Raw genomic sequence first — 13,495 nt, forward strand, 5'->3', positions numbered from 1 at the left:
TAATTTAAACATTTTTAAAGAATAGAGAACAAAATATATTGGTTATAGAAAAAGATCTTAAGAGAAGAGGACAGGAAAGAAACTTTGCCACTATTAGCTTTGACTATGTTTTTGTATTCTTCTATGACCAGGTGCTTTTTCTGTAATAAGGCATCCGCCACTTTTATTAAAAAAGAAAGTCTCTCTTCTGCAATTTTCCCACACACCAACCCAAAAGGACATTTCCCTAAAGAGAAACTTACGCAACCTAAATTGACTCGATCGTTCCTAGTGTCATCAACGCATGCTACGATACAATACACACACAGCGATTTAAATCCTTAAGCCTTTCTTCAATAACGGCAGTTTTTAATCTTCCATGACATCTTTATAAAACGTTTGTCTATTAAGGAACACTATTGCCTGCCATCCTTTCCTTCATCATCTCGCCCCCCGCAACGCCCCTTTTACCTGCCATTTGGGATTGCCACAAGCCAAATCAAGATAGCATCCCTGAATGTGGCAGCTGGAGTCATACTGATCAGGGATGTTTTTAATGTAACATACCCCAGAAACATTGATATGGACTAACAGTCTTTCTATTTGACTTGCATTACAAGCACCCAACTTTCAGTTGAAACACAGAGCCTTTATTTGGCTGTAGCTCCACAAATGTCATGAGAAAAGCTTGGCTGCCTCAAACTCTTTCCCTCTGCTCTGTACGAAAGCTACTGTTCACTTCATTTTTATATTTCCCATCATGCCTTCCCTGGCCTATGACAACTCATTTGGTTGTTACTGTCGAGAACAACTGCCAGCTCTCCCTGCTCTTGTGGTTCTTTGATGGGCTCTAACGCCAACCACCACAACTAGCCTGCTTGGCTTTGGGAGGGGAAAGGTGTAAGCAAGAAGCCACAGAAGACTGAAAAAAAACCCTAAACCCAGTTAATACTGCTCTGGAAGCTCAGGCTTTTACACCAATGCACAGAAAGATGGCTCCTTTACAGGCCTCAGATCACTGCTCGCCTCCCCAAGCATACATTCTGTTCTTCGCTGTCAGTAAGTGCTGTCCCACCTGTGCTTTACTGGGCACATTGAAAGACGTCCCATTCCATATGCCAGGGGCCTTCCAAGTGCACATGATTTCTTTTTTTTTTCTGCACTAAACATGTTTTTGTGGGTTTGGGGTTTTTTTATTTTTTCATCTTTTCAGAGCTAAAAAAGATTGATCATATTCTCAGCTGTGTAGGTCTAATCACTAAAATACTGCTCTACAATGGCCAGTGATCCATGTTTATACGTTGAAATATACCACCTGAGCAGACATAGAATATTTAGCTTTCAGTTAATCTACACTGCAGGTATCAATTCTGTAAGGTACTAGAGTAAATTGTAATTTCCAGAAATGTCTAAAAAACCTTTAGTCAATGTAAAAATATGGCAAAGTTGGCAAAGAGTGTAATAATTGTTTATGAAACATTCTTCCATTTCTCCTCTACTGCAGGGTCAAATGAAAAAAAAAAAATAAAACAAAAAAGAATTTCTGTCCTGCTGGGGAGACTCTTGGCTAAAGCAGCTCTCCTACATTAATGTTAAAGTAAACAACAGATCTAGAGTTATCTGAAAAACTTGGACACTCTGCAAAACCTTAACAGATGTAAAGAAAAGAGGAAAAAAGAGGGGGGGAAAAAGCATGATTGGTGTAAAGAAAGAGAAACGCCTCCTACAGTGGGAAGACTGCAAATGGGAGTATGGGACTGGTGTATGCTCGCGTCCATGTCCTCACAGTGACAAGGACATCTAAAGGACAGCTGCCTTCCTTCTTAACACCTCTTTATCTATTTTTCAGCTCCTGATAGGATTAATTTTTTTTCCAGGGCTGTCCAGGTAAAATACTATTGCTTATGCAAACAGAATGTGCATGGCCCCTCACATGACCTCTTTATATGAGTTTTCTGAGTACCTACTAAAAGCGGAAGAAAGATTTAAATATTAATCGTACAAAACCTTATATTTAAAAGACTACGGGCTTGCAGAACCGAGTAAACAATTATACAAAGTAACGATAATGTACTTTTAAGCAATTAGTATAGCCAATAATATCTTGCTAATGTGTTTCACTAATTCAATTACATTAATTAAAACTTGTGTGTGGTAGCTGAGAGCTTTTTGAACTGTTTTCACATAAAAAGTTTTATTTAAAAAAAACCAAACATTAAAGTTGTATATCCAATTTGAAAGCCCCAAGTGACCTGTACAGAAAGGACAATGAATATGCTATTATGACTTCCAGTCAGGGAAAGGAAGGTTTCTGTATTAAACTGTTCAACTTTCCGTAACACTGCAAAAATAAGATAGAAAAAAAAAAAAGGCTGAATTTTAAATAAAGATGAGGATATTAAATCAGAGAAAAGGGCGACAGCTTGTAATTCTAGAGGCAGAGACCAAATCATACTTCAATTAAGTCAATGGGAATTTCACTATTCGACTCAGTAAGTCAAGGAGTTCTCTTTAATTAGGTACATACTTAAATTATTTAGGTATATACTTATAATTGTTAGCATACATGAACATATAACTAAGTAATGTGTACTGTCAGCTTGGATCCACACTCGAGTATAAAGCAATTTAAAAAATATTCAAGCATTAATCAAGTGGATAACAGATCTCCTCATCCTAGAGGTTGTTTTGTTTTGCTGTCTTGCAATACAGAGGCATGATGAGTAAATTCAGTCTTTGTACATCACAAAAACCAATCTACACTTCCTGACACATAGTTTTGTTATGCTTGATGCATGACAGTAAGATCTCCATAAGGGCACTTACAGGATAAAAATGTCAGAGAGACTTGTTTCTGGGAGTCTTTTACCTAACAGCGCAGAAGCATTTAGTTTAGAAATGGATTTCTAGGCCCACACCGTTCATCTTCATTTTTGGGCCTTCTTAACTGCCTGGCTACCTTTCTTTCTATCATATTTTGCTGAAGGGTGAAGAATGCATTTTAATTGTATGACCATTACAGGAAAAACAGTGGTCCTGATTTCTCTATCCTAATTTTAATGCTAGAAGCCACAAAAAAAACCCGGAGAAGGATATCACCAGACACCTGGATAAGTGGCATGGTGATGGATTTAGGTCATCTTCATTTTTTCTACTATGTTGCTGGAGTACTATATTGGATACATAACATAGAAGGTTTTTCAGCTACCTGTGTACATATATTTATATATCAAAAACTACCATAAAAGGCAAAGGAAGGCTTTTCTTAATGTACAATTTATCATGAGGTTTCAGACATTGGTATCCATTACACAGAATATTTCTCATTTTTAAGAAGGAGTCAGGCAGGTATTATTGCTGTTTGAAGGAGTTAAGATGGTGTACAGAATTGGTACAGGCAGATTAAATGCCTAAAGCACTTTGATATTTTGAACTCAATACGAAGTTCAAAGACTAATCCTTATTATGTTTCAGCAAGCACCATGCTCACAATGGATCACACAGCTTCTGCGCCCATGCTGCCAGCTCTCCAGGCATGAAATTGGCTCTAGTATGGGAGCTGGACAATTCCCTCCCGCACCAGGTATAGGGCAAACTGTCCTAATGCAGCTTTTCAACCATCTCACAGCACAGTCAGAATAGATGTGACAGCCCTTACCTATGCAGGCATTGCCTAAGGGCCACAAGCTTCTGAAAAAAATTATTCTTGAAGTCACAATGGAAACATCACTTTTCTGTTGAAGCAGAAATTGAACCGGTTTGTCTTGAGTGATATACTCCATGATCTTTCAGCCCCTCCTTTCACGTAAACATCATATGCATTGCACAGGTTATTCTGTCCATTTCAGTTTATCATAACATCAGTTAATCAAAATTCACTTACAAGCACTTCTGTAATCGAGCGCCGAAAAAAGTTATCATGCAGTTATTGCGATACTTTGTTGGGTGGTTAATTTTGGTTCAGGTCTTCATTTCTCAGTTCACTGCACTGCAGCACGGCACAAACAGGAAGGATCTTCTATATAAGCTTTGCAGTGATTGGGTTCAGGATACATTCAGAATACAAGGTAAACGTTACAGCAAAATTATGAACCACCTCACTGATGATCAAGTTCCTATCTAGGAAGGATTTCATGTCATGCTAAGGAAGACGAGTTACTATGCCTAAATCCCTCAAAATTAACCTAATTCAAAAAAAACCCACAGCACTGAAAAAAGACTAAATGAATTACTGTTGTTTCATTTGCTGATGAGTATCAGCTTTATTTGCCAAATAACTTAAAATTAGATACTCCTTCTACCTAAACCCTGAATCCCATATTGATTATACCATCCATTACACATTTTTTTACATCTTGTTTGATATAAAATATTTCAGCCTAACAGTGGAGGGCAGATCCTTTGACGATCCTCTACCATTTCTGACGGTAGGATCTGCAGAAAGCTACTTATATGCTTATTTGTGTTACGATGAAAAAATTGGATTTTTAAGTTAAGATGCAGACTATCAGAGTCACAAGGCTTTCTCCTAGTCTAATTGGATTTCCAGTATGGCCGAACTCCTGAAAATCTTGCTGCCTTAGCTATGTATGTGGTAAACTGGATTTAAAAAGGCATTAATCTGTAGCGTAGTAAGAAATCCCTTCTGTAAATCTGGCTCACAGTGCTTGAAAGTGAACATTGAAAAAAAAAAACAGAAGTCAAACCTGGCAACACTCATGATAGTAATTTTAACAATGGAAAGGGACCTAGCAAATGGAAAAACAAGTCACCTATCGGTCCAAATACTGTCACTGTCCTTCTGTTCCTTCTGCTAAACCCAAAGGACGATTTGAGAAGAAAAAAGTGGAATATTGTTTATTGATTTGGTAAGCCTTTGCACCTTACACAGTTCTTTTTTCGCCTGTACCATGCATTAGAAGAGAGCATTTATCTCAGTTATGGCAAGAAAAAAAGTTATTCTTCTTAGAAAAGGGGATTTATTACTGAAATAAAGTAAAACAAATTCTCCTGCAAATCATGTATATTCCCTTCAGCTTAACTAAAGGGTACTTAATTTTCAGTTCAACAATAAAGAACTGCTAAATTCTCTTAAACTCAGTCAACTGATTTCTAAAGGACACTGAAAACTACAAAAAGTTATGTAGTAACCACGTCCTATAATTTTCAACTTTTCATGATTTCTGGATTTTTCAACTGTTCATTAAGATAAAACTCCAGCACAAATAACCTTCATCAAAATTGTTTACATTCAGATGTTTTTTTAGAAGAGATGGCCAGCCAAATTTGTGATCGTTCCAAGATAAGGTTCATTCCCTTTATACAGATGATGGCCTTTAAGGAAAGAGAAAAGCATTATTTTAAAATTTACCAATTACTGTTTCTTTCTACGTGCATGTGCACACAGACATACCCCCGCACCAGTGGAGCAGCTCCTGGATTAACTGTCATTAGTTAACCTTAACATGTCTGCAATCCCATTCAATGTTTAAACTTCAAATGTTCTAGAGGGGGAAAAAAAAAAAAAGTGACTTTCTGTGTGTAGTTGCTATGTAGCTACTAGGAACTAACTATTCCCCACTTACTTTTTCCAGCTCCAACTAGAGCCACAAGCTGCAGTAAAGCCAGAAATTCAGTAACTGAAGTTAAAGCTGTGTCATTTAAATTCAGCTGGCACAATCAAAGTAATTACTGAGCACGTCTTTCAGAAGAAAAACAAAGCACAGTAAACCCAGAATGGAATATAAATATACACTACATTTTTAAGCAAGTATCCACAGACAGAAGACTCTGAAAAAGAAGTACAATGTTGAATTCCCTTTGAGAGAACGAATGTCAAATGTCTGAGTGTCATTGGTGTGACTTTCAAATGTATTAAAAAATGGATGACACTGGAATTATACTGTTAGAGCAATACATTCAGACTTTAACGCCCAGGTTCTTGTGTAACACAAATTTATATATACCTACAGATACAACATAACTATTTTCATTTTTTTCTTGTATTTACCTCTTATAAGATCCTGACACTCAATTCTAAAAAAAAAGTATAAAAAAGATTTTTCCTGTTTTGCTGAATCTATGCCTTTTAGGTATTTGTGGCTATTGCACCAACATGAGAGAGTAGCCCAGGTAAGTCCTGTATCACAGGCATGCTGTTCTTGTTACCTAAAATACCACACTAAGACTTAGCCTGACTATCTCTGTCATCTCATGTAAGCATCTCTCCTGTGTCTGGCATCAAAGATTATATACCCAGGCAGTAAATACTTCTGTTGCCTCTAGAAAAGCTGATCTGAAGTCTTCCCATTTCATAGTATAATAAAAACTTCAGACATCTTTCAGGGAAAATTTCAAGACAGTTCGTAACTTAACGTTACGAAGTTGGTCCTTCCTGTACAATTCAGTAACTGGAACCTCGGTCTCCCACATCCCTGACACAGAGCTTCAGCAGCAGGGTAGTGGTTACTCAGCGGTGGTATCCCCTATGGTGAGAAATCCTACCGTCTTCTAACTTTGTGTAAATATTTCTGAAGAAGCCTTGACAAATCAGAATGTTCTCATCGAAAAGCTTGCTCAGAAAATTCCCCGTTTGTGTGGTTATAGGATTTGACTCGCTACTTGCAGCCAAATGTGTTGACAAAAATGAATGTGTTTTGTTGTCGAGAATAAATTCACTGTAATTAGTTTTTTACTAACTACATTATATTGGTTAGCAGGCATATTGGTTTCCTGAGAAGTTTTTAGGTAAAAAGGTGTTTTCTGAATAGTCACAAGGTGGGAATCTTTCACTCATTTGCTGCAGTGGAGCAGGAGGGATTAATGTTCTTAGGTGAACTGGGAACTCCCAGTTTAGTTTCATCTTTGTGAACTCCAGCCACAACAAGTACTCTTCTATCATGCAAAAATGTAGGGAAAAAAATGCTTTTTTCAAGGAAGTAGAAGCAATAACATGATTTTGCTCTGGACTGAGCACCAAATTCTACAACCATACTTTGAGAAACGCGAGGTGTAGCGTTTTACTTTTTTCCAGCTCCAAGCCATAGATGATTTCCACCTAGGTAAGATCCAACAGTCCCAATCATTACCTTCACTAAGCACCGAGCATTCCAGTGTGCCTGAAACCTCCCAGCCCATGTTGTATGTCACGGAAGCTCAGTGGCTACTACTTTGCTTGAATTTACTGATTCCTCAAACTCAAAACACTACTTACCACCTAAAACTGACAGGAAAAAGAACATAAATGTCCTTGATGCCGTTTCTCTGTGCTAGCAGTAACAGAAATGTAATACATTATCTTCTTACTTTATAAATCCATCGATGTCACTATCTAAACAAGTCCAACAGATCTATGGCCTCATCTATAGTCAACAGAAATAAAAGAGAACCTTTCCACTGAAGTCTCTGATCTGATGCCTGTTAATCCCCTTCTCCCAGGAAGACAGTTTGTCTATGGACACAATCCTGGAAGAGGAGAAAGCATTTGGCCTATTTTATGTCAAGGTCCATGATGCTGCCTAATTAAAAATTCACCACATTCACTGAATTCAGCATTCTTTCATGTTCTGAGGAGAGCAGTCTGAAGAGGTTCACTAAGACGATACCCATTAATCAGCCTATTTTGCAAACTCCATCAACGTGCAAGAGTTCTGACTAAAGCAGGCAGCAGCACTGCATCATTTTCACCTATTTGGTGATCAAAGTTCAAGCAGCAATATTCCTTCCCCTGGCCCGATTCAGGATAAAATTGAAAAGTTTAGTCTTGGAGACAAATTTTTACCCACATAAATACGATCCTCATGCACAAACAAACTGTATTTTGAAGGCTTACAGAAAAGTTTTTTTTTTTTTAAATGCACCTTTAACTGTCCCTGATTTCTCTTTGTGAACCTAACTAATAATGCTGATTTTTATCTAGGGCAATTCTTACAAGTGACTTCTGGGCTTTATAAATTTATAAATACTGTTTCCTTTCTTACTTGTAGCTGAACATCCTAACCAATTACAGTTCTGTATATACATGATAACTTCACAGATTTCAGTGCTCTAATTTGGGATTGACTCAATTAACATGGGCAAATTAATGGATCAAGTTAGCAAAGGGCTACCATTTAAATATTTTTTTCTGTCACTTCAAAGATCATAGCTGTGGTCAGAAGAGGAGAAATATCCACACTGAAGTTTAATACAATTTTGAGCTGATGAGACCCAACCTATCTTTTCCTCAGTTGCTGAGCCCTCCATGTTTCTTTCCAGGCTAAAACTAGGTGATGTAAATGAAAACAGTGCACCACTTACTGTGAGAAAGAATTACTGCTGCCATATATAAATATGCAGTCATATCAGCAGGTGTACGTGTAAGCAAGTAGTAAAAAATAGAACAGGCTATTTAAAAAAAAACACAAATCAAAGCAACTTTTAACAGTGAGATCTTGTAGTATCCCTGCTTGCCTACCCAATGAAACCAGTTACACTAAGAGAGTGCAATAGCTTCAGCTGGAATCTTATTGTGACACATGATTTTCTTATACAGTCTTCATGCTGAATTTTTGGTCTGTCATGATTTTGGAACATTTTGATTTTGTTCTGGAGGAAGCATCAATTTCACGCACATTTCCAGTAGCTACCTCTTTAGAAGACCTTGAAGGTCCTCTTATCTATCTATATTTTGGGCAACAACAGAAAGCAATGCTAAAACATGAGAGGTGAGCAGAAATAGCTTCCCGGAAACAGATCCCTCCTTTGCCATGAACGTTTGATTTCCAGTTTGATGCTACATTGACTGCGAGAAAAAAGATCTTTCACCGTAGTTGTGCAAGGCACAGCAATATCTGCGTGTACTTCAGGTGGGTAAATCACAGCCAGGGAATTTCAAAATTAATTAATTTTGGAACTTGCAAATTACTGCTCGTGTGTGTATATACAGACTCATTTTGCAGTTGCAAGGATGGGATTATTCTAAAAATAATTAATTTCCTACTTTCTTTGACTTAATTAAAGTATCAAAATGGCATTAATGCAGGTACGAATATGCCCCAATTATAGCTGTTTTTCTGCATTACTTTTATTTTTTTTCCAGATTGGAACACTTTTTATACATGAGTATCTAAAGCAAATATAGGTGAATATCTAAAGTGAAAACAACATAAGATCTGCAGCCGTGACAATACTGAATAACATCACTATACAGGAATAATAACAGCTGTTTCAAAGGCATTTCGAATGCATGCTTCCAAGTGTTTGTATCATGAAGGATTGTTATGCGAAAAAGGTTACACTGAAAGTGTGAAAAAAATACTTCAGAGTCTTTAGTCCCTATTTACTCTTAGTCTAAAAAGTGAGAAAGTATTAAGGAATTAATGACAGCACATATTTCTTTAGTCACATTTAGTCTCCTCTTTCAAATAAACCTGGCATTTCAGGGTAAGTATGGCCTTGCCCCACTGAAATACTGTAAGTTTAATTGAAGAATCATTAATTTATTATTTCAGTGCAGACACAAACTTACCTAAAAATGGATCACTGTATTCTGTATTAGACAGCTTAAGCAAGTTGTTTTCCAAAGTCTCCACCACTTTAGCTGAAATAAATGCAATATTCCTATCAGCATTCACATGTATTTCGTAAGTAAAAGATACACTTTTTAAAGCTGGTGGTGACTCAAATGAAACACTTCATGCTGAAATTTTGGAGAGCACTTTCCATTGGTGGAAAAAAGAACAAGACCACTTTAATGAAGACTTTCACTGTATTCCTGAGAGAAATTTAACTTGGTGAAATGACTTACTGAAGTCATAATTACTGCCTATCAACATTAAAGAAGGACTTATCAAAATCTAGGAGCAGAAGCCAGCCAAGTTAATTTATTCTATAAAGGTCCACACACAGTTGGCACTAGAGTATGGCAATAGCTGGCAACAGGTGACACACACAGTGATGGGGGGATCTCCAACTAGACTAGTCTCTCTGTTAAGGCAAGTTTATCTGTTAAAATAGAAATCCTAAAACAAAAGTAGTTCCTTTTTCCAACACAAGCTAAAATTCATAGGGATTTTCTCCCTTTTCTCTCATTCTCTCCATACCACTCTTCCCTGATTATGCTACTCATGAATGAATACATCTGCTCCTACATGGTCATACTTAAAAAAATTTCTTGCCAAAAGCCTAGTATTTATTTTCTTGCTCTCTCCCCTCAGACAGACTACAGAAACCTTCATGCTCTTCCCCAGCATACAGGAGCACTTCCTTGTCTTGTTTTCAGTGAGCAGGAAATAATCTTGTAATTCAGAAGAATAAAAGAAAAATCAGTGTAAGCCTCACTATAAACATATAGAGATTCACTCAAGAACTCAGTACCATGGTGGTTCTAGCTGTTTTGTGCAGAACCATCTCTCCAACAAACTGCAGATATCTAAACAAATCAAAGCGTATCAGATGTCCCTATAATTTAATGGAAGATGCTAAAAAAATTATATCTAAGACACCACAGGACTTCAAATTATGTTCCCACAGATCGCTTTCAGTCCCAGTGTTGGAACAAGCTCCCCAAAACCTCCTACCTCGTTCTGACACGACATCCACTGTAGCTGTAGATGTCCCCGCACTTAGAGGCTGAGGCCGGGGCTGTGGCTGCACGCGATTTGGCTGCAGAAATGACGAATGCTTGCTCAGACTCTGAGGATGTGTTTGGCTCTGGGCTAGGCATGGCATAGATCTTCTAGAGGGCTTTAATGGATGCTCTTTCACTGTCTCACTCTTGCTTGTATTCATACCTGAAGAAGGCAGAAAAGAAAGAGCATAAGCTCTGCCATATTAGGCAATGACAAAGAAAGACAGCTAATTATGAAAACTCAAGGTGATTCATCCACTTAGAAAGAAACTCTCCACTAAAGAAAAACATTTAAAATATTTAAAGTTCAAAGAAGAATCCAGAACTGGGAACAAAATCCAGGGTATCTTCACCTACCCTTCCATCAATATCCCACAATTCAAATTTGCAATACTCTGAACCTGATGATTCTGTGGTACGTATGTCATACAGTCATTCGAAGCAAATGACAGAACCCAGTGTCATCCACATTATGATTGCTAAACAAAGTTTTAATTCAGTGGTATAAATGAATAAACCCCCTCAAAGTAGCAACCAACCCCCAGAAAAATCAAATACAAGCAAAAGATGTTTACAAGCTTCCTGAAAGATTCAGGAACGCCTTATCCTTCAAAATGCAGCTGCTTGTAAGTTCTGAAGATTCCATTAGTTTTTCTTATATATTCATAGAATCATTAAGGTTGGAAAAGGCCTATAGGATCAAGTCTAACCATCAACCCAACACCACCACGTCTCCTAAACCATGCCCTGAAGCGCCACATCTACATGCCTTTTAAACACCCCCAGGGATGGGGACTCCCCCACCTCTCTGGGCAGCCTGTGCCAGTGCCTGACCGCTCTGTCAGTGAAGAAATGTTTCCTAATATCCAATAAACACATGCCAGTCTTGGGTTTTCATATATATTGCCTGGCTTTAGATTCAGGTGCCTAAAGGCAGACAGATGCACCAGTTAACTGCGTGGTATCAGTGAAAATGTTTGAAAAAATCAGATTGTTAATTTAAGGGAAAAGGTGATTTGGGGACCCTGTTTTCAGTACCTCACTTTAAAAATTATGCAAAACTCATTTCCTGTTCTGAGTTTCTCCCGTCTTAACATTACAACTCAATGTTTCTGAAATGTATCTCAGAGATTTTTAACAATTAGCATGGTCTCTATTGTACCTTCCTGTTGGTGACAAAACAAGCTTAATGTAATAACTGCTTACACAGCCTGTCAACAAACAAGAGATTGGCTGCATTCCCTAATCTTATGCTTACAGTATCAGGCATTAAGAACATTATCTGTCGTTTGAGTGTATGGAACTTACTTTTGCTTCAGGTTTCAGACAATTAAAGTTTCCCGTTACGTTAACTGAGATCCTTATTAACACTAAACTGTGATAACATAACAATAATTTAAAATTTTTCTACTTTTTCTAAAACTTCACAGGGAAACAGTAAATAATCCAAGTGCATTTGTTTAAGAAAGTACAACTGATGATGTAAGAGTGACAAGAAACAAGTGGGGGGGGGGGAAGGACCGATTTTCTGCCTGTCTTAATTGAAAAGCTCTTTGCCAGGGTGCACCTCCAGAGCCCAATCCTGCCCAGTCCGCAGCGTGCAGTCCCCAGCCATGGTCCCAGTACAGAATTGTTCATCAACACGCACCAAATGATGCATTATCACCAACTTTGTTGACATTATCACTCTTTATCATTTAGGATTTAGGAAGTGCTACAATGTGCCATGAGAACATTCTTTCCTTTTTACCCCCAGCACTATGGAAGTGTTCTCATTAATATTGCTTTAATGACACTAAACTACAAAAAGGTAGGACTAAAACAATATAATGGCACTCAAATACACACACTCACTTAATACTAGGTATTTCAGAAAAGAACAGGAATATAAAATGAGACGCCCATGTAAACCTGCAGAAAATCATTGAATATTGAAAATGTTATTGTGAAATGAAGTAGTGATTAAAACAAGAAGATTTTGTATGTTACCATTCTACTATCCAGCACTGCTGGTGCTGGACAGAGGTAGTCTAGTATTCATTTTTCCCTCTGTGAGTCAAGTTTCTTCCTTAGAAATCATCACATTTGTCACTTTGCATATAATACCACAATTATTTTGAGTATTCCCACTGTTCTCACATGGGCTTTCTAATGCAAAAACCTAACATGACCATCAGCTACACGGGTCTTCAGTCCCCAATTCCAATTAAGAAATATTAATGCATCAAAGCTTGACCATAAATAACTTCACACTTTAATAAGATTAAAATGAATACCAAAAATAAGATCTTTCCAGTAAAAAAAAGAGATGTTTTTATTCCTCTGTTTAGCTGTCGCTGACCTTCAAACTCGGTTAACCAATTCGCAGGACTACACCAACACAAAATACGGCTTCTCTATTAATATGTTGAAAAGGAACCAAAAAGCAAAAAACTGGCTATATGAATTTTTTTTTTTCACTGAAATTAAAAACTGTGAGAGTGAAAAATTACTTAGTAGTTATAACACTGAATTTATTTTATGGCATTCTTGCTAAAACGTAGCATGAGATTTTTAAACAAACCAGCTGACGCGCTACACTGGTTAACAATAATGCAGTTTTCCAAGTAGTATGTACTATTTCAGCACATTTTGTTTGTATCACTGGCTGTCTCTGTTCTGAGCGTGATAATTATTTACAATCAAAAAACACGCAACTACCCTTTCAAGATGATAATTTTACCAGTATTCGTCCCATTTAACACCCATTTTATATTTCTTCCCAAAATCTCAGGAATTTGTCAGACAACCAAAATTTGAACCTGTCAATATTTGCAAAAACAGGACCGCATACAGCTATCATTATCCATAAACATGCTCATTATTCCACTTTAGTAATTACAATTAGATATATTTCTAAATGTTCAG

The 13,495-nt window shown here is 37.3% G+C and overlaps 1 protein-coding gene across 2 annotated transcripts in view; it reads right to left on the reverse strand.

The window, feature by feature from the left end:
* ANO3 (anoctamin 3) overlaps window positions 1-13,495 on the reverse strand; it is a 219,201-nt gene that overhangs the window by 84,019 nt on the left and 121,687 nt on the right. For both annotated transcript variants that reach the window (XM_075094950.1, XM_075094951.1), the window contains exons 2-3: window positions 10,539-10,751; window positions 9,488-9,559 (exon numbers count right to left, since the gene is read on the reverse strand). In XM_075094950.1, the coding sequence (XP_074951051.1) occupies window positions 9,488-9,559; window positions 10,539-10,751 (285 nt within the window). The remainder of the gene's footprint in view (window positions 1-9,487; window positions 9,560-10,538; window positions 10,752-13,495) is intronic.

The sequence above is a fragment of the Phalacrocorax aristotelis genome, chromosome 5 (assembly GCF_949628215.1).
Source record: "Phalacrocorax aristotelis chromosome 5, bGulAri2.1, whole genome shotgun sequence".
Taxonomy (NCBI): Eukaryota; Metazoa; Chordata; class Aves; order Suliformes; family Phalacrocoracidae; genus Phalacrocorax; species Phalacrocorax aristotelis.